Raw genomic sequence first — 20,042 nt, forward strand, 5'->3', positions numbered from 1 at the left:
CCCAGGAATTCAGCTGCTGGAGACAGATAATTTTTAATTCTTTTGTCACTTATTTTCTCTGGCAAGAGATATTTTGACCATCTAAGCTGCACCATGTTCCTCTTCCAGGTGTGTTCCAGTTCTGAGGGCATTTATGGGAAGAGCTACATGGGATACACCTATCTCAGAGCACACAGTGGAGGTTTTGTTTCACCACTCATCTTTTGGAGGTTGCCTGGCCTGTGGGAAAAGCAGGCCCAGCCAATTTTGACCTGTTCTGATCCGTGGCTGGGTTATTTCCAGGTCTAGATGGACAGACCTTGCACAAACCCAAAATAAAACCAAAATAAAGATAATAGGGCCATTTAAACCCAGCATTAACCATGAATTTCTCCTCCCTCCTGAACGCAGCAAGCCCCGGGGGGAGCCTGCTTGAAGAATGCTTTATTCTAGGCGTTCATTTTAATTACAACCCTAATTATTTTGGTGCACGGCTATGACCCAGTTAACAAACCCACCTTGGGCATCTTGTGGACTCCCCGACCCTGCCCATCTCTGCAAGGAAGGAACAAAATTATTTTTGAAACAAGTGGTGGAACTGGTTGCTACATCTTAATGAAAATGACTTTTTTTTTCTTTTCTTTTCTCTTCATTTTTTTTTTTTTTTTGAAGGAGACATTTCTATGTATATAAACAGCCCTTCCTCCCCAACCTGGTTAGACAAGAATGTTCCTGGGTGTGGACTGCCTTGTATAATTAACTGCACAGCTGGAGCTCTTCTGATCCCTCCACGTCTGCTCCTTTCTTTCCTCCTTCCTTTCTTTCCCCCTCGCATCCACCTGGGCGCGATCCGGGCGCGCTGCTCCTCCTCGGGGAGCGTCACTGGGGCAGGAAGGTTCCCTGAATTCTGCATTCCAGAGCCATTCCTGGCTGGGAGCAGCACCAGGCAGAGCCTGCCTGCCTTGGAGGGGGCTGAGAGCCGGGAGCTGGAGCAGAGAGCGAGCAGAGAAACCCCTACAAACCCCTGTTTAGGCCATGGAAACGGGGAGTGCAGCCAGGACAAACGGCACCGCCAGCAAGCCCGAGGACGTGAAGAGCCCAACTACCCCCAAAAAAGAAGAGGAGGCCAAGAAGGCCACGAGCCCTGGCGGAGGCGAGAAAGAAGCTATAAAAGGCACGGGCGGCGCTGCGTTGGAGACAGGGCAGATCAAGAGCTCCCTCTTCTCTGGGAGTGACTGGAAGAGGCCCATCATTCAGTTTGTGGAGTCATCCGACGAGAAGAGGTCAACCTACTTCAGCATGGACTCGGCCGACTCCAAGAAGATGCAGTTCAACAGCGGCCAGATCGGAGACATGAGGAGACCAGGCCTCAACTTCCCGGAGAAGGGCGACCTCAGGAAATCCCTGTTCTCCTTGGATTCCAAAAAGAGCTTCCTGCCCGCTGATGGGGAAGGGAGGAAGTCCCTGTTCTCTGCGGGGGACCTGAAGAAATCCTCCCTGCCCCTGGTGGAGACGGGGGACCTGAGGAGACCCTTCAACAAGGCCGAGCGCGCGGCGGGCTCGCGGCCCCGCGTGAAGCTGGAGGACGTTCTCTGCGACTCCTGCATCGACAACAAGCAGAAGGCTGTCAAGTCCTGCCTGGTGTGCCAGGCCTCCTTCTGCGAGCTGCACCTCAAGCCCCACCTGGAGGGAGCGGCATTCCGGGATCACCAGCTGCTGGACCCCATCAGGGACTTCGAGGCCAGAAAGTGCCCCGTGCATGGCAAGACCATGGAGCTGTTCTGCCAGACGGACCAGATGTGCATCTGCTACCTCTGCATGTTCCAGGAGCACAAGAACCACAGCACGGTGACAGTGGAGATCGAGAAGGCGGGCAAAGAGGTAATTTTATTCTCCTCTCATTCCTCCTTTCATTCCTTAAGTTCCTAGCAGCCTGCAGATGTCACGGCACAGCCTTTGCTCCCCTGCTCCCAGGTCATTTTTGGGGTGGAATCCTGGATGCAGTGGTGCTAGTGGGAAGTGTTTAGTGGAAACTGATATTTCCTGGCTGCTGGTGGGAAGTATTTAGTAGAAACTGATATGTCCTGGCTGCTGTTTCCATGGGATTGGTGGTCTCCTGATACTGCCTGCAGCAGCACAGCTCTGCAAGCTGCATTTAGGGATGGAGAACCTGGCTGCCAGCACACCTGACTTCCAGCAGTGGCTGAATCAAAGCCCTAAATGCCAAGTTTTTAAAAATTTTCTTGAGTTTTGACAGTGGTTGTGTGGTGTTGCCCACAGAAAGTCAGGATCAGCACCTCCAGAATACAAATTGTCAAATCAGTGGCTGCTAAAGTTACTCATGGGTGCTAATGACTATTGAAAATTGCTATCTCAGCTCATTAGAGTGAGATTAGGTTTTGTTGCTTTTTTTTTTCTTTTCTGTTGAGCCACACCTATGGAAAAAAATCTTTTGAAGTTTAGATGAAAAAAAAAAACCAAAAAAAACAAACCCTGGTGCAAGCACGAAACCTGATAATTTACCCTGAAGTGTTACTACAACACGTTCAGAGGATGGACACCCAGGGAGATTTCACTTTTGTTTGCTCAAAGCCTCCTGTTGTTTGCTTTCTGGGTGGATGAGGAGGATTTCACTTGTTCTAGCAAAAAAATCAGGGTCTTACCACGTCTGTTGCTGCACATCCCCGTGGTAAAAGGAAGAAACTTTCTAAGCAGACAGGACAGGAGAGATGCCAATAAAGAGAGCTGTAAAATTTTAATTATATAAAACAAGGCGCCTGGAGTCACACAGTCAGGAGCAGGAAGGGCACTAAGATCTCCTAAACCCCAAACCAGTGCTGTGATGTGGTGACCAGGCAGACAGAGGTTCCCTTGAGTTCCCTTCATGGGAAGGACAATTTTACTCTTCCCAAGGAGCTCGGAAGATTCAGCTCATCAGGCTGAGAGAGCATCTTGTGCAGAGCTTATCTCTGGCTGCTCTGGTCTTTTCTTGCCGTGTCATCTCCAGTTTGCAGCCCTGCTGAAACCAGACAAAGCCTTTTCCACGTCTCAGACAGCCTTTCCCAAATTCCTGCAGGGCTTGCCAGCCTTGCTGTTTGTTCCATAATTGCCTGAACTCGTGGTTTTGATGTCAGCCCTGACATAAAGCCGTGCCTGGTGTCTGCCAAGGTGTCCAATTCCTGCCTGCAACGAGGTGAGCAGCTGCTTCCTGAGGAAGCAAAGCTGCTCAGATCCTTCCTCCTGTGCTGGAGACACCTCCAGCACCTTGGTTTTAAAGGCACAGCCATGGATGAGCAGAGAATGGGGTTTAAATGCTGATTGATTCCTGTCTCTGAGTCTTTTTGCCACCTTCAGCTCTGCTGCTACTCAGCCTAGAGGATTTAGGATTTATCAACATGAATCATGCCCATGTGTGAGTTTCTCCTGACAGAGTTTGATCGTGTTGTAACTCGAGCGAGCATTCACTCAGACAAAAACAGCAGCAAAGCTGTTGCCTACTAATGATTGTTCCCGCCCCTGATTTATTCACCAGAGGTGGAGCCTCAGCAGGAGCCACAAAGAGCAATGAATATTTCCAAGCCCCTGGTGTTTGACACCTCTCCTTATCACATCAGCCCAGCTGGAATTTGTGACCACAGACTGGGAGGGTGCCTGGTGCTGCTGCCCTTTTGGAAGGGATAAATCACAACCTCACACCAGGTCACCTTATCCCTGCCCAGTTCTCCTATCTTGGCATCCCAGCAGCTGCAGAGGGGCTTTAAAACCTTCAGATCCATCCTGCCGCTGGAATAAAGCTGTGTCCTGGCAGAGCTTTTCACTTTAAAACCTCAAAAATCCATCCTGCCGCTGGAATAAAGCTGTGTCCTGACAGAGCTTTTCACTTTAAAACCTCCAAATCTTGTGCCATTGGAGTGGTGACCAGCACAAAGCTGTGTCCTGACAGAGCCTTTCACACCTTGCTGGGTGTCCAGGATTTATCTGCAGGGATTTCCTCACCCCTGGCTGCTGTGTGGCTCCAGGACTGGGGAGGGTTCCAGAGCTGGGGTTTGCTTTGCTGCACTGCCAACCTGGGAGCTCAGCGATTTGGTGGCACAAAAAGTGTCACAGAATAAGCTTGGTTTGGGTGCATCTGCCCTTCAGAGCTGCAGAATTAATGCAGATTTCAGCCTGGCTTTGCTGCGGGGAGGAGAGGGGCTGTGCTGTAGAGAAAGGAATTAGGAAACGCTGCTTGTCTCACGGAGCAGACGGAGCAGAGTAATGCAAACAAGCCAGAACAGACACCTATAGTTAGGGCAGTGCAAACCTGATATCTCTGTCCCAGACAGAGAGCACAGCCCCATCTTCCACTTTTCAGCAGCCTGGGGTGAGAGTCACTCACCCCCTGTTCCTGCTGAGCAGACACAAGTGAAGGAAAGGCACAGGGACTCAGACACAGACATTTGCCTGACTTCCCACCCAGTGCTATTTGCCTATTTTACCCAGCAAACCTTTAATGCTCTCCCCAGATCCACTTTGCATTAATTTCCTGCTGCAGCTTTAGAGGAAAAGTAACAGTTTGCACCAGAACCGGCACAAAAAACCAGCCAGGAAAGAAAAATCTGTGAGGCTGGGGAATAACAACTCCCACCTGAAAAGTGAGAATGCTCCACAGCAGCTTGTCCAGGCCAATAAAACCCTGATTTATCAGCAGAGCCCCCCCTTGGAGCCAGCATCCTTCATCCTGAAAGGGGATCCTTCATCCCAAACCTGTTTTACAGGGCTGCTCTCCAAAGGAGACAACTTCACCTCTGCCTGCCAGTCCCAGAGCTGGAAACAGCCTGGCATTGCCTTCCAGCTCCAGCCCTGGTGCTCAGCATGCCAGGTCAGCTCTGCTGAAAACCACTTTGATCTGGTTGTGTTTTGCTCTAATTCTTTATCTTTTAAAGCAAAGTTCGCTGTGGGTACAGGAAGGGGAGCTGGGTGTTCCTCCTTCCCACAGAGCTGCTTTGAAAAGGGTTTTTTTTACAAAGGCTTTGAAGGAAACCATCCACAGAGATGGATCCAGAGGGGTTCCCATTCCTGCATCAATGGCACTGAGCAGAGAGCAAACCAAATTAAATTTTGGAAGGGTTTGGGGGCATTTCTCAGTGCTGCAGCGTGGCTGGGAGGTTTTACCCACACCAGCTGTGGCTGCTCTGTGGACGCAGCTCAAAATAAATTTGTCTGTTTGCCTGAATTCTGCATTAATCCTCCACACTGAGGACAGAATCCAGGCAAAATCCACGTGTTTTGAAAGCAAGGAATTCCACTCTTGGAGAGAATTCCTTGCCTTCAAACAAGTGGAATTCCAACAAATTCCACTTTTTTTCAGGCAAGGAATTCTCTTCCAGCTGTGCAGACTCAGCTTTTCCAGTGGCATTTTATGGGATGCTGGCAGAGTTTTCAGGGGTTTCAGCCCTCTCTGCTTAACAGAAACTGGGATGGGAAAATGCAGTTGTGCACCCAGAGATGGATCCAGAGGGGTTCCCATCCCTGCATCACTGTCACTGAGCAGAGAGCAAACAAAATTAAACTTTGGAAGGTTTAATTCTATTTAATTCTAACAAATCCACTTGTTTTAAAGCAAGGAATTCTCTCCAAGGACTCAGCTTTTCCAGTGGCATTTCAGGGGATGCTGGCAGAGTTTTCAGGGGTTTCTGCTTAACAGAAACTGAGATGGGAAAATGCAGTTGTGCACCCAGCAGGAATCATGTCCCAAACACCCCCCTGACTTTCCAGCCTGGCCCTGCACTGGGACAACAAGCTGGAGCAGCACTTTGTGCAGCTTTCCCTTGGTTAATGAGCAGAGCTGGGGACACAGGGCTGTTCCCAGGCCGTTCAGGGCGTGATGCTGCTTGTGCTGCTGCTGCCTCCTTGCACAAAGCGCTTGCATCATCGCGCGGGGCTCTGTAATCTCCCATCTGCAGCTCCTCCACAGCACCAGGGCTGGGTTCAGCTCCTTGGATGTACACTCTGAACTTTCACTGAAGCCTCTTAACTGCCCTAATTAGCTGAGGCTCTAATAGGGGATCCAATCTGAGCATGGAGGTTCTCAGCGCCTTCGGTTCTCAGCCTGCTGTGCTCAAAAATTTGTCTAAATGTGAATTTCCTGGCTTTTCCCACACTATTCCTGTTATTTCTGCTCTGGGGGACCCCCGCCATGGGGGTGTTGCTGTTTTAGCTCTCATTAGGATCTTCTGAACCCCAAATCCTCCAATGGATTTCTTCTAGAGGGTCCATCAAGGATTTCTGAGCCTGGAAAATCTGAGGAATGTGAAGACAGGTGGGAGTTTTCTCTTGGGGAGTGAAGCTGAGGCACTGCCTGTCTCTAACCCCTGTGGCCCTCATATTGTGATTATATTTCTGTCATACACATGGGCAGCCAAAGCAACCTTCCAGTGAGAAAAAAGGCATTAAAACCATGAGGAAATCACCTATTGAACCCTTGGTGTTGTGCTTCACCTCCAGAGAACCCTTCTGCCACCAGTGCTTCTCCTATTCCAGACTCTCCCTGAACCTCTTTAACATGTTTTCCTATGTTTAGGGTATTTCTTTGTAGTATTTATTTAATTTCTTGCAGCACTCCACAGTCCCACCTCCCCTCACCTCCCCTGCCCCTGCTGCACTCTGTGCTGGTGCTTCCCCTTTGCCAGATCTGGCTGAGTGTGGGATTTGCATCCTGGCCATTGGGAGCATCTCTGTAATTTCCATTTGCAAGTCATAAACCTGCTCCAAATTGTTGTGTGCCTCTGCTCCTAAGTGGCTGTTCCACCCCACAGCACCTTTCTGGGGGGTGTTTGAACTGCTGGGAGTCACGAGCACTTTTAAAATAATAGTTCCCAAAATTCCTTGGAGACCCATCTTAATTAAAAAGGAACCATAAAAGCATAATATTGTTATCACCACCTTCCAGCCATCACCTGATATTTTTCTTTCCTGTCATTTTCTCTGCAAATCCCTTGAGTTTGGGAGTGTCTAGGTGGCTGTGAAAGTTCTGCTCTTCCCCAAAAATTCCTTCCAATCCTTCTCTGTAGGACTTAACATCCTTAAAAAAGGATTTTACATCCTTTTTTTAAAAGGATGTCCTGATTTTTGGGGATGAGGATGGAAATAATTGCTCTGGAGATGAGCTTTTCACTTCCTAAGCAATCAATGCCTGCTGGATGCAGCTCTGTGGCTCAAGGAAATCCCTGGAATTTGGGTGTAATTTCTCACGTTGGTTAATGCAGTGGATAAAAGGACCTAAACCGTTTTCATCTCATTGCATTTCCCTGCTGTGCAGAGTCCCCATGCACAGGACATCTCCCCCTGCACGTGGCAGTGGAAACCAGCAGGAATTCCTCCAAGCCACTGTCTTGAAAATGTGAAAATTGTGGGATCAAACTCCTCTCTTTGTTCTTTCCATCAGTAGCAGGGCAGATTTCCTCATCTGGAAGCCAGTGTGGGCTCCCTGGTGAAGCTGTGCCACAAAATCCTTCCCTGTGTGCCCTGAATCCCTGCAGAGGGTGAGAATCAGCTCATGGCAGCGTTCAGGCCATTGCTGAGGGTGTGTGGGTGATATTTAGAAATCCAGAGCTCTCCTAACTCCTAAAAACAGTCTGAGGATGCACTGAGACACCTCTGACCATGCTTCCCTTTTTTCTGCCCACTTTTCCTGTGTTTTACAAGGCAACAAAACCACCATCCAGTCCTTGTCCCTCCACAAACAGAGATTTTCTGGGTTGGAGCAGCTGGGGCTGTTGGCTCTCAGAGCAGCTGTGCTGGATTCCAGCTCCAGAGGCTGCTCAGACACTTGGCTGGCATCAGGACAACAGCTCCTGTCTGGGCTGGTTCACAGCTCCTTCCCCGCTCTTCATTTCCAGTGCAGAACTGAAAACCTTCAAACCCTGATCAATAAAAACCCAGATTTTCATGTTCCACCACATTCTTGGGTGGACAGCTGGAGTGTGAGAGTGCATTTATCCATCTGTGCCTCTAATTGTTGGCCTGGATTTCAGTGGTTTGGGTGAATTTAATGATTTTGCAGAAGATCCCACACGACCAGCAGGCTCTCAGGACTCTCCTGACATGGCAGAACATGGAATTTCTGCCAGCTCTGGAATTCCTCAACAGCTCTGGGCTGGGTGTCCCGCAGCCAGATTGCCTCCAGCCATGGCTGAGACCAACCTGCACACACATGAAATGCAGAAATGCCCCAGCAAAGGGTGGGACAGGGATGGAGAATGGGAACAACCCAGGGAGGGATTGCTGGAGTTAATGGGGTTTTGACAACGTTCAGGTCCAGGGCTGATCCAAGGAAAAAATGATCCAGGGTAAAAATGACCCAGGGAAACAGTGCATGGTCTGCACTGCCACAAATTCCTGTGCAGGTCCCAGCTCTGAGCTTCTCTGGGAATCCACTGCACAACAAAATGCAAATAATCCCAGTGAAATTGCTGATCTCAGCCCAGCAGGTTGACTATACCTCTTCCCTCCTCCTTTTGTGGCTTTTTCTTTTTTTCCTTTTCAATTTTTTTTTTTCCAAGCATTCCCCAGCTCCATCGCTACATGAAAGCTCTCAATTCAGAGCAAATTAATCCACAATCCTGTCTAAACAGAATTCCTGCCGGAGGCATCGTCCTCTTGTTGCAACACTCGTCCAACGTCATTCCGTAATTGCACGAAAACTGTTATTGCTGCACAGGCACACCCTGGGCTGGGCCCTGCTCTGCACACACAGCTGAATTTTGAAACAGCTCCCTTCCCCTGCAGCTCATGACTCCCATGTGATTAAAGGCAGCCTGGGAGGTGGGTGCTGCTGCTTTGCTGAATCTGCTGGGTCGGTGCCCGCTGGCAGCACGTGATGCCAGCTGGACCTCCCTGCTGCTCTGCTCAGCACAGCAGCGTGGATTTGTGTCCTGGTTTAGGGCAAACTGGGGAGAAAACCTCCAAAAGGGGGCCCCTCCAGAAAGCAAACCCTCACCAACCAGTCTGGGAGGGATTCCTCGGAGAGAAGTGGAAAGAACCTGTTTATTTAATAGGAAAACACCCCCCAGCACACAAAATGAGCAATACCAGGTGACACCACTCTGTCACCGCTATGAAAAAGATGACAAATTCAGAAAGTCTCTCCTGTGGGTGCTCGCTGTGTTATCAATCCCTCGACCACTGGGGCAGCTGCTGCAGCCACAAGGTGCAAATTCTCGGTGTTCCCAGGTCCCAGTCTGGAGCAGGTTCAAGTTGGTCCAAAAAAGGGAGAGGAGAAACAGTCCAGGGAAAATTCAGACTGCTTAGCTAAACTAACTAATGAGCAGAAGCAAGAGCAAAGCGAAAAGCCGAGCAAAAAGCAAAAGCAGCACCATGTACTGCCCTGTCTCTGTGTCCCGCCAGCCATGGGGGAGCGGCTGATAGCAAAACCAAAACAAAACTTCACTTTTCAGAGCCAGTCTTGAAGGCACAGAACATGATATCCAGCATGAACAGAACACACAAATGGGGGTACAACCTCACAATGTCACCCTAGGACAGGGTGATGTGGGACAGAGAGAGAAACAGCAAGGGTTTGTCACAGTGGCTTGTGAGAACTTTCAGGGAGTTGTGAGGATGTGAGAACTTGTTAAGCACAATCAATTTGCAGGTGGTGTTATTCTACTTTGTCTTTCTGTTCTTCTCAAGGACGGTGTGTGAGAAAGGTGCTTTTGTTAAGCAGCCAATCAAACAGAATCTATCCTATCACTCTATAAAAAACATGTGGTTCTCTTGAATAAAACCTTCTTTTGCTCTTTTTACAATCCTGCCTCTCACCTGTGTCATTCTCTGTGCAAGAGTGACACAGCAGGGCAGGCTGGGGCTGGTGGAAGGGGCCACCAGCTCACCAGGGTCCCTCCCCTCTCATCTCCTCTCCTCTGCTCTCCCCACAGACGGAGCTGTCTCTGCAGAAGGAGCAGCTGCAGCTGAAGATCATCGAGGTGGAGGATGAGGTGGACAAGTGGCAGAAGGAGAGGGACCGCATCAAGGTGCATTCGAGGGGCCCAGTTCCCCTCTCCCTCCTGTCAGCCCCAATTCCTGCTCCCCTCCTCTCCCTCATCCCTGCATCCCTTCCTCACTCCATCCCTTCCCCAGCCCTTATCTCATCTCCAAACTCCCAGCCAAATCTTGGAAACAACAACTCCCACTGAAGTCATCTTGCGACATTCCCTGCGGGGAGATGCAGCCCTGATACAAAACCAAGGCACCTCCCTGCTCTGCCTCCTTTTTTAGGTCCTTTGTGGCCCTTCCATCACCAGTAGCCAGGCAGATTTAGAAACAAAATCCACAAATAACCTGCAGGAGGGCTCTGGGTTGCCCAGACTGAGATAAGACAGCAGGAGCCGATGAATTTACCCACACAAATGTCTTATTTATGGTGGAACAGCTTTTTCCATGCTGAGAGAGAGCTCCTTTGTAATTCTTGCACCGTGGTAAGGGTTGGAATAGAGTCATGGTATTATTTTTTTCATTTATAGCCTAACTGAATAAAGCAGTGAAAGCACAAGTTGGAGACACCCCAGAAAATTTGCATAATATTAACAGGCAAAGCCATTCTTCTCCCTTTTATGTGGTGCAAGCACATTGGCTCACCAGCTCTGCTTTTCATCTGCTTTATTATTACTATTATTACTATTATTATTATTATTATTGGAAACCTGACCTAGAAATTCTGACTCTCAATATAGTTACATCCCCAGTCCTTCTGAGGAATATTTCAGAGGCACCTCGAGGTCAGGCTTGTAAAAAGAGTTTCAGCACCTTTCATCCTTTGAAATGGTGGGAATTTGGTCCTCAAATAATCCAGGAGCCAGAGCCCTGATTTAGAAGGTGACAGAGTGTTTTTAAATGTCACCTGTGAGTGCATGAATTGAAATTGGAGAAGTGCTCTTACCTCTGGGAAGGCAGGGGAAGGCAGTGGCCCTTTTGGATTGCATCCATGTGAATATTGCAGGAACAGCTATTGCTTCTCTTGGCACAACTTTCCTGCAGCTGAGACATGCCTAGCTGGAGTTTCCATACCCTAAATGCTGAATCCTTGGATTTATCCCCCTCTGTGTCTCTCTGCTAGCAAAGAACTCAGTGAAATTTTAATATTTTCTTGCTCCTCTTTCCCGCTGCCTCCTCTCTGTGCCCCTTCCCCACCCAGAATTACACCACCAACGAGAAAGCCACGGTGGACCAGCACTTCAAGGAGCTGATCCGTGACCTGGAGAGGCAGAGGGATGAGGTGAAGGCTGCCCTGGACCAGAGGGAGAAGATTGCCTCGGAGAACGTGAAGGAAATTGTGGATGAGCTGGAGGAGAGGGCGAAGCTGCTGAGAGAAGACAAGGAGAACAGGGAGCAGATCCACCAGATCAGCGACTCCGTGCTCTTCCTGCAGGTGACACAGACCTCATTTCCCTTCCCTTTGTCCTTGTGAGGACAAGATTTGTCCCAAAGACAAGCCCAAAAAAGTGTGAGATGTGTGAACTCTGTAAATAAACTGCCGGCATCAAGAAGGCTTGTAAGGAAATAGTGGAACGGAATGATAATAAAATCCTGTGACTCTCAGACAGTCTGAGCCAGCTGACTGTGATTGGCCATTAATTAGAAACAACCACATGAGACCAATCACAGATCCACTGTTGCATTCCACAGCAGCAGATAATCATTGTCTACATTTTGTTCCTGAGGCCTCCCAGCTTCTCAGGAGAAAAAATCCTAAGGAAAGGATTTTTCATAAAACATGTCTGTGACACCTTTCCACTTTTGGATTCCAACACCAACCAGCTCCCTCCAATTCAGCCTCCACACCTTTATGCTCCTCATTAATGCCATCCCTTTCTCTGGCAGGAATTTGGGGCTCTGATGAGGAATTATGTGCCCCCTCCATCCCTCCCAACCTACAGCGTGCTGCTGGAAGGGGAGAGCATGAGCCCATCCATGGGGCTGCTCAGGGATGATCTCCTCAACGTCTGCATGAGGCACGTGGAGAAGATCTGCAAGGCAGACCTGGGCCGCAACTTCATCGAGAGGAACCACATGGAGAACGGTAAAACATCCCCAAAATTCCCCTCCCTGCTTCCCCAGAGGGCAGGCTCAGGGCTGGTGAGGATGATGAGCACTCCTGGTCAAGAAGAAAGCAAGCAAAGACCTTGGGGGAAGGTGGGAGTAGCAACTCCTGTAGCTGGAATGAATTCTGGAAGGAGCCACATGGAGAATGGTAAAACGAGATGGAGAACGGTAAAACATCCCAAATATTCCCCTCCCTGCTTCCCTGGAAGGCAGGGTCAGGGGTGGTGAGGATGGTGAGCACTCCTGGCGAGGAAGAAAGCAAGCAAAGACCTGGGGGGGAAGTGGGAGAAGCAGCTCCTGTAGCTGGAATGAATTCTGGAAGATGAGAGTTAGAAGAATGAGAATTCTGGAATATCAGAGGGGGATGGAATCAGCTGAGCTGCCAGATTTAGGGTATCCCATACAGGACACCAAACTGGCCCCACTCCCCTGAGTTTTGGTTCATTTTAGGGTTTCATGTTTAGGATTTAACGTGTGAAGTCAAGAGCAGCCACCCTTCCCTCCTGCCCTGTGCCAGGCTCCAGCAGTCCCCTGGAAATTTAGCAGGACATTTTCCAGGAGGGGAAACTCCACAGATCTGCTGAGGCAGCTCAGTGAAGGGTGAATTCACACAGGAGAAATGTGGGATGGCAAGTTTGGAACCCCATTTGTGCACTCAGCACATGGAGGGTGCTGGTGTGACATCAAATATTACAAGTGCAGGGTTTCAGCACTGGAATACCCTGCAAGCACCTGCCACTGAGAAGGAAATATTTGAAAATGTAATTTTCCAAGTAAAAAAAATGGCTCAATTTGGGTGTTCAGCTACAACTTGAGCTGGAATGATTCTGATAATATTCCCTGTTCCACGTGGGACAGCTTTCCTGCCTGCCCTGACCCAGGCTGTTCACTTCAGTGGTGTTTAAGGTGAACAGAGAGGTCACAGCCACCACCACATCAGCAAAACCAATCTTTTAACTTTATAGCCCACTTCCTCACAATTAGCTGTGAATAAAGGACTTGTCTTGCATCACACCTGAGATCAGGACATCCTGCTCACTCACACCTGAGGTCAGGACAGAGCACCACAACAGGGCTGTGCTGTCTGCACTTCCCAGACCTTTGTAACCCTGGGCACGTTGCCTAATCCCAGGGGATGACCTCTGGCAGCAGGGATGGGAATCAGTGGTGACCTCACCTGGATGGTTATCCAGGGATAGCAGGGATGGGAATCAGTGGTGATCCCATCTGGATGGTTATGCAGGAGAACAGGGATGAGTGGTTATCTCACCTGGATGGTTATTCAGGGATAGCAGGGATGGAAATCACTGGTTATCTCAGCTGGATGGTTCTCCAGGAGAGCAGGGATGGGAATCAGTGGTGATCTCAGCTGGATGGTTGTCCAGGGACAGCAGGGATGAGTGGTTATCTCACCTGGATGGTTATCTAGGAGAGCAGGGATGAAAATCACTGGTTATCTCACCTGGATGGTTATAGAGGGAGAGCAGGGATGGGAGTGAGTGGTTATCTCACCTGGATGGTTCTCCAGGAGAGCAGGGATGGAAATCACTGGTTATCTCACCTGTATGATTGTCCAGGGACAGCAGGGATGGCAATGAGAGGTGATCTCACCTGGATGGTTATCAGGAGAGCAGCGATAGGAATGAGTGGTTACCTCACCTGGATGGTTCTCCAGGGATGGGAATCAGTGGTTACCTCACCTGGATGGCTATCCAGGGAGTGCAAAGATGCCAATGAGTGGTTACCTCACCTGGATGGTTGTCCAGGGACAGCAGGGATGGCAATGAGTGGTGATCTCACCTGGTTATCTCACCTGGATGTAATCTCCCAGCCACTGAGGAAGCCCAATACCAGGGCAACAGTGGGTGATATCAGGATAAGTGGCACCCTGCTCTTCCAGGAGGATGTGGGAGGCCAAAAGGTGCAGGAAATAACCTCAAGGACAGCTCATGCAACTCAGGAGCTGAGGAACTCTGCTGCAGATCTGCAAAATTGTTGATAATTCACTCAAATTCACAGTATTTACTGGAGACCCCTCCTGTATCAATAATTACAGAGCCACCATTCTCCATCAGACATGAATTAAATGGACCAGATCCTTCTGGACCAACCTTTCAGGAAGGTCAGGGATCCCAGAAGGCTCAGGATGCACAGCTAGATGCAGGTTTCAAAACTCTCCCTGCCTTTAAAGTAGCACCAGAAATTGAATATTACTCATCTTCCATCACTGTAACATTCCTATTAAAATTCCCAACCCTCCACATGCTCCAGAATTACTGAGAAATTTGACAACAACTCAATATCAATAGATGACAAACAGATGCAAAAATCACTTCTGTGCATTTTTCTTTCTTTGTTCACCCGAAGCTGTGCAGAATTCCCATCTGCTGGGTTTTGCATTTTCCTTGGGCATTTTTAAAACCCAACAAGGTTCTGCAGCTGCTCAGTTCTGGTAGCTCAGGATAAAGCCTGATTACTTCTTGATTATTTTAATTGGGGTCTCTCCCATGTTACTGATGCCCGAAGCCCTCGTTTTTGTTTGAAATTCATAAAATCCAAGTGCCAAAATTGTTTTTAACTCCTGCCAGAAACCTGGGTGCTTCCAGGTGCTTTACCAGGGACTCAGCTTGGATTCTGCCCTAATGAAAAGTTGGGAAAAGTTATTTATGGCAAGTCCCAGGAGCTTCAGAGCTCTCCATTCTCCAAGCCATGGTTGCAGATGAAAGAGGGCAGCACTCTGCATCCAGTGGCTGCCAGGGAATTAAATCCATTAAGGAACTGTGGAGTTATTAACTCAGACTCCCCCTGAGTCACTGCAACAAATTCATTTGCAGCTGGCTTGATCTTCCACTGTAAAAAAAACCTTCCCAGGAAGAAATATTATATTAATGGAATGAAAGCTGGTTAATAGCAGACTCCAAAGGGAATCCATGTCCTTTTAGTTGTCATAACAGGCACCTGTGTGGTGAGGAGACAAATAATCAGGGAGCTTAAATAGCACTGAAAGAAATGGGAGAAATAAAAGAAAAGTTTGTTCAGTGACTTGAGAATCAAAGAATGGAGCTATTTAAACACAAAAACTGAATTTACTTCCTTGCAGAGAACAATAGGTTTGTGGAGGCCTCCAAAGAATGTTTTCATGAGCAAGTGTAGTGATAAAGCCTCATTGCCTGTGAATCAGTGTCAGAAATCCAAACCCAGGCTGTTTGATCCATGAAACCTGAACCAGCCACCCTTGCCCAAGGGTTTAGAGCTGTTTGCAGCTCAGCTTTAGCATCTCTCTCTGAAAACTGGAGAAGCCAACCCATGTAACCCCCCCAGAAGTGATTTCTGGGGCTTTCAAGAGTGGCAATTCTCCATCAGCCACGCTGTGCTCAGGTGAATACAGTAAAGGAGCCAAACTCAAACTTTTGGACTAATTTTTAGCCACACATCATCATTTTGGTAAAAATGCCTCAACTCTCAGGTCCCTATGGATTTAAAAGATACGGAGTTTGCTGTGAGGTTGAATGCTTCACCTGGGCTTTGCCTCTGAAGGAATCTTTTATTTCAGACCCCGGCGAGCTCCAGAACTGCTTTGGCTCCCAGACAGAGATGCCCCAGGGGGATAAAGACCCCCAAAGTGCATCCTGTGCTCCCTGGAGCTGGGGGTGCTGGTGACAGCTGGTTGAACATGAGCCAGCAGAGTGCCCTGGTGGCCAAGAGGCCAATGGCTCTGCCCGGGTCAGGAATGGTGGGGCCAGCAGGACCAGGGAGCTCACTGTGCCCCCGTACCTGGCACTGGTGAGGGCAAACCCTGAATGTTGTTCTGGCCAGTTCTGGTCCCTCAGCTTGGGAAGGGTGTTGAGATGCTCAAACACAAGGCTGGAGAGGGGCTTGGAACACAAACCCTGTGAAGAACTTTTGAAGGAGCTGGGTTTCTTTAGCCTGGAGAAAAGGAGGCTCAGAGGTGACCTTATTGCTCTCTACACCTTCCTGAAGGGAGGCTGCAGACAGCTGGGGTTGGTCTCTGGCAGAAGCAGAGGACACAGGCTCAAGCTATGGCAGGGAAGGGATAGGTTGGATATTAGGAAAAAAAATTTCACTGGAAGAAGAATAAAGCACTGGAATGCTCTTCCCATGGAGGTGGTGGAATCACCATCTCTGGATGTGTTTAACAAAGACTGGACATGAAACTTGGTGCTATGGTTGAGGTGTTATGGCACAGGTTGGACTCGATGATCTTGGAGGTCTCTTCCAACCTCATCATTCTGTGATTCTGTGATTGTGTGATTATGTGAAATTTCTGTGTCTCTGAGATTCTGTGATTCTGCAATTCTGTGACTCTATGACTCAGAGATTCTGTGACTCAGAGATTCTGTGATTCTGTGTCTCTGAGATTCAGTGACTCTGTGATTCTGCAATTCTGTGATTCTGCAGTTCTATGATTCTGCAATTCTGTGACTGTGATTCTGCAATTCTGTGATTCTGCAATTCTGTGATTCTGCAGTTCTATGATTCTGCAATTCTGTGACTCTGTGATTCTGCAATTCTGTGATTCAGTGACACTGTGACTCTGTGATTCTGTGATTAATTCTGTGATTAATTCTGTGATTAATTCTGTGATTCTGTGATTCATGCCCTGCTCTCCCTCCACAGGGGATCACCGGTTCATGATGAACAACTACGAGTGGAACCAGCCTGACAACCTGAAGAGATTCTCCATGTTCCTGTCTCCCAAAGGTAAGGATGGCATCCCACAGCTGGGCAGGCTCCCTTCCACCTCAGGAAAGCAACTTCACATGATCCAGCCCAAAATTTGCTATTTTCCATATCTCAGATCCATCCCTCTGCACATTTTCTCTCCAGTTACAGAGCTTTTGCCTCAAAGCAGGCAGAAAAGGTTCTCAGTTTTATGGGGAAGAGCTGGAGTGGCTGAACTCTATCCAAGAGTGAACACGGGGCAGTTTTGAAATGAGTTTCCAGGATAAAATCAGTGTTTTTCTTCACCCAAAACTTATCTCTCTGTGCTATCAAGTGAAAGCTGCATTCAGATTTTACTTTCACTACCAAACATAATTTTTCCTAACAGTGAAAGGACAGAAGAAGTCAGGAACAACAGAAGTCAGAAGTCCTTAAAAAAAACCCCAAAACCAGGAGTTTGGATCTCCTCTGTGAGCTCTGACAAGAGCCCTGGTGATTATTTTATGTCCCTCTTGCAGTGTGGCCACTGCAGGGTGAATATTTGGAGTGAACCAATATTTCCAACACACCCAGCTCTAAAATCACAGCTGGCATTCCCAAACTGGCATCCAGAGCAAGGAGCTGAGAGTGCTGAAAGCCCAGGGAAGGCGAGGAACAAATGAACAGGGAGAGTGGCACCAAACAAGTGACCAAATTTCAGCCCTGCTGGATTTGCCAGGTGTTTCCAGCTGCTGCTCTGGGCAGGGACAGGGCCATGGCAGCAGGGACAGTCCCTGAGGGCACATTCCTGCCCTGTGCTGGTGTTTCCTGAGGAGAACCCAGACCCCAACACTGAGCCCTTTGTCTGCATTGCCAATTTGCCCTTCTGTGCCCTCAGCCCACGCCTGGCAGCTCCCTGAGGATGTTTGGAGCAGGGCTGGGATTCCCATTTCAACTCGGCTCTTCCCAAGTTCAGGGGCAGAGTGGTGATTTTTTAGACTTGAGTTTGTTTTTCTGCTCTCTTTCCTCAGGGTTTGCAGGCCCTCTGCTGAGACCACAGGCTCAGCCCTGCACCCAAAACTTTCCAACCCTGAGGGAAATCTGAAAATCAATTCTAACCCAGCACAAGCTGAGCTTATCTCTACCCAAAATCTGGAGCTTTCAGGTGGAAACAGCCCCGAAGGCATTAAAGGGGTGTGACAGGGGGGAACACCAGGCAGTGTCATCCCCTGGGATGGGGACAGTGCCCAACCTGGTAAAAAGGAAGGGAAAAAAGAAGGGATCCAGCTGATCCAGGATTGCACCCAGAGCCTGTGCTGGGTGGGGATTGAGCAGAGAAAGGGCTCAGAGAGGATCCAGGTGATCCAGGATTGCACTCAGAGCTGTGCTGGATGGGGATGGAGCAGAGAAAGGGCTCAGAAAGGATCCAGATGATGAAAGATTGCACCCAGAGGCCATCAGGGCCAGGGCTCAGGAGGATCCAGCTGATCCATGATTGCCTGTGCTGGATGGAGATTTTGCAGAGCCAGGGCTCAGGGAGGATCCAGCTGCTGGAACCATTCTAGGAGAGAATTTAGGAGCAGGGTGAATCAGTAGGCAAAGCAGGAGACGTGACCCACTTGGCTTGCAGGCTGGCTGGCCAAGGATCACCCCATGAATAATGCGCCATCCTCATCCTCCCTGAACCCTCCTGAGCTCTCTGTGCCCTGTCCCTGTGGCAGCCAAGTCCAGCAGTGCAGCTGATTGCATCTCTGCTCAAGAACCCCAAAAAACAGGAGGGAAAAAATAACGAGGACCACCCTCTGCATTGTGTCACACCCTTGGAATCTCCAATATCTCATGGCAGCTCTGCTACACACCCTGTTCTCAGGCTGGGTCACTGCAGATTCTGCCCCAGGCCACAGTGGAAATTCTGTTTGCTGGATTGAGGAATGCTCTGTGCTAATTACAGCAGCCCAGACTGGGGAACTGCTTGGATTCCAGCTGAACCTTCTGGGTTTAAACCCTGCTTAAAATCAAGACTCCTGAATTTCATAATAAATGGCTTCAAGCTGAAAGAGAGGAGGTTTAGATGGGATATTAGGAAGAAATTCTTCCTGTGAGGGTGGTGAGGCCCTGGCACAGAGCAGATGTGGGTGCCCCTGGATCCCTGGAAGTGCCCAAGGCCAGGTTGGACAGGGCTTGGAGCAACCAGGTGTCCCTGTCCATGGCAGGGGCTGGAATGAGATGATTTTTAATCATCTCAACCCTTCCAACCCAAACCATTCTATGCTCCAGTATTTCCTTGCAGGGATGACAGGATGAGGCAGAGGGGCATAAAACACTTCAAACACTGCCCCAAAGACAGAGAGGAACAATCTGTCCAGCTGCTCCATCCTCAAACACCGCCCCAAAGACAGAGGGACAATCTGTCCAGCTGCTCCATGCTCCTTTCTGTCCTCTCCCACTGAGCTTTCTTCTCCTGGTGCGTCAAATAGTTTGGCCAAAACCAGGAGGAGGCTGGAAAAATCATTTTGGAATGAAGAGTAGAAGGGACTTGAGCACACAGAGAGAGAATTGTGCGTACAGAAACACATCTTAAACAGAATTGTGCACACAGAAACGCATCTTAAATAGAGAAGCAGCCCACAGGATGGCAGCAGAGCAGCTCCAAGGATCCCTCTTTTTGCTTTACTGGGTGTTCAAAGGGCTTTACTGCCTTCCCTACACACCAGTCTGTATCCTGGTGGGAGCCTGGAGCACACACCTGGCACAGGGCTGGGAAATGTTCCTGTCCTGGTGCACACACAGGGCTAGGAAATGTTCCTGTCCTGGGAAATGTTCCTGTCCTGGTGCACACACCTGGCACAGGGCTGGGAAATGTTCCTGTCCTGGGAAATGTTCCTGTCCTGGTGCACACACAGGGCTGGGAAATGTTCCTGTCCTGGGAAATGTTCCTGTCCTGGTGCACACACCTGGCACAGGGCTGGGAAATGTTTCTGTTCTGGGGAACACAGAGGGCAGGGAAATGTTCCTGTTCTTGTGCACACACAGGACAGGGAAATGTTCCTGTGCTGGGACACAAAGGGCTGGGAAATGTTCCTGTCCTGGTGCACACACAGGGCTGGGAAATGTTCCTGTCCTGGGACAGACACAGGGCTTGGAAATGTTCCTGTGCTGATGCCTGTGGAGCTCTGAACCCCAAGCTCTGCCTGCAGAGCTCTCATTTGAGTCCCCAAACCCAAACCTGCAGCTCTGTGGCACTGGCAGCTCTGATCACTGCAGAAGAGTTTTCCTCTCTCTGTTCCCCACTCCCCATCACCCATTGGTAAAACCCAGGC

At 49.2% G+C, this 20,042-nt stretch overlaps 1 protein-coding gene across 4 annotated transcripts in view; it reads left to right on the forward strand.

The window, feature by feature from the left end:
- Positions 1 to 913: 913 nt before the first annotated feature.
- The window catches only part of TRIM29 (tripartite motif containing 29), a 28,753-nt gene continuing 9,624 nt past the window's right edge, over positions 914 to 20,042 (forward strand). For all 4 annotated transcript variants that reach the window (XM_058819050.1, XM_058819051.1, XM_058819052.1 and 1 more), the window contains exons 1-5: positions 914 to 1,860; positions 9,897 to 9,992; positions 11,153 to 11,386; positions 11,839 to 12,037; positions 16,699 to 16,782. In XM_058819050.1, the coding sequence (XP_058675033.1) occupies positions 1,015 to 1,860; positions 9,897 to 9,992; positions 11,153 to 11,386; positions 11,839 to 12,037; positions 16,699 to 16,782 (1,459 nt within the window). In that variant the 5' untranslated portion in view covers positions 914 to 1,014. The remainder of the gene's footprint in view (positions 1,861 to 9,896; positions 9,993 to 11,152; positions 11,387 to 11,838; positions 12,038 to 16,698; positions 16,783 to 20,042) is intronic.

The sequence above is a fragment of the Ammospiza caudacuta genome, chromosome 23, assembly GCF_027887145.1.
Source record: "Ammospiza caudacuta isolate bAmmCau1 chromosome 23, bAmmCau1.pri, whole genome shotgun sequence".
Classification (NCBI taxonomy): Eukaryota; Metazoa; Chordata; class Aves; order Passeriformes; family Passerellidae; genus Ammospiza; species Ammospiza caudacuta.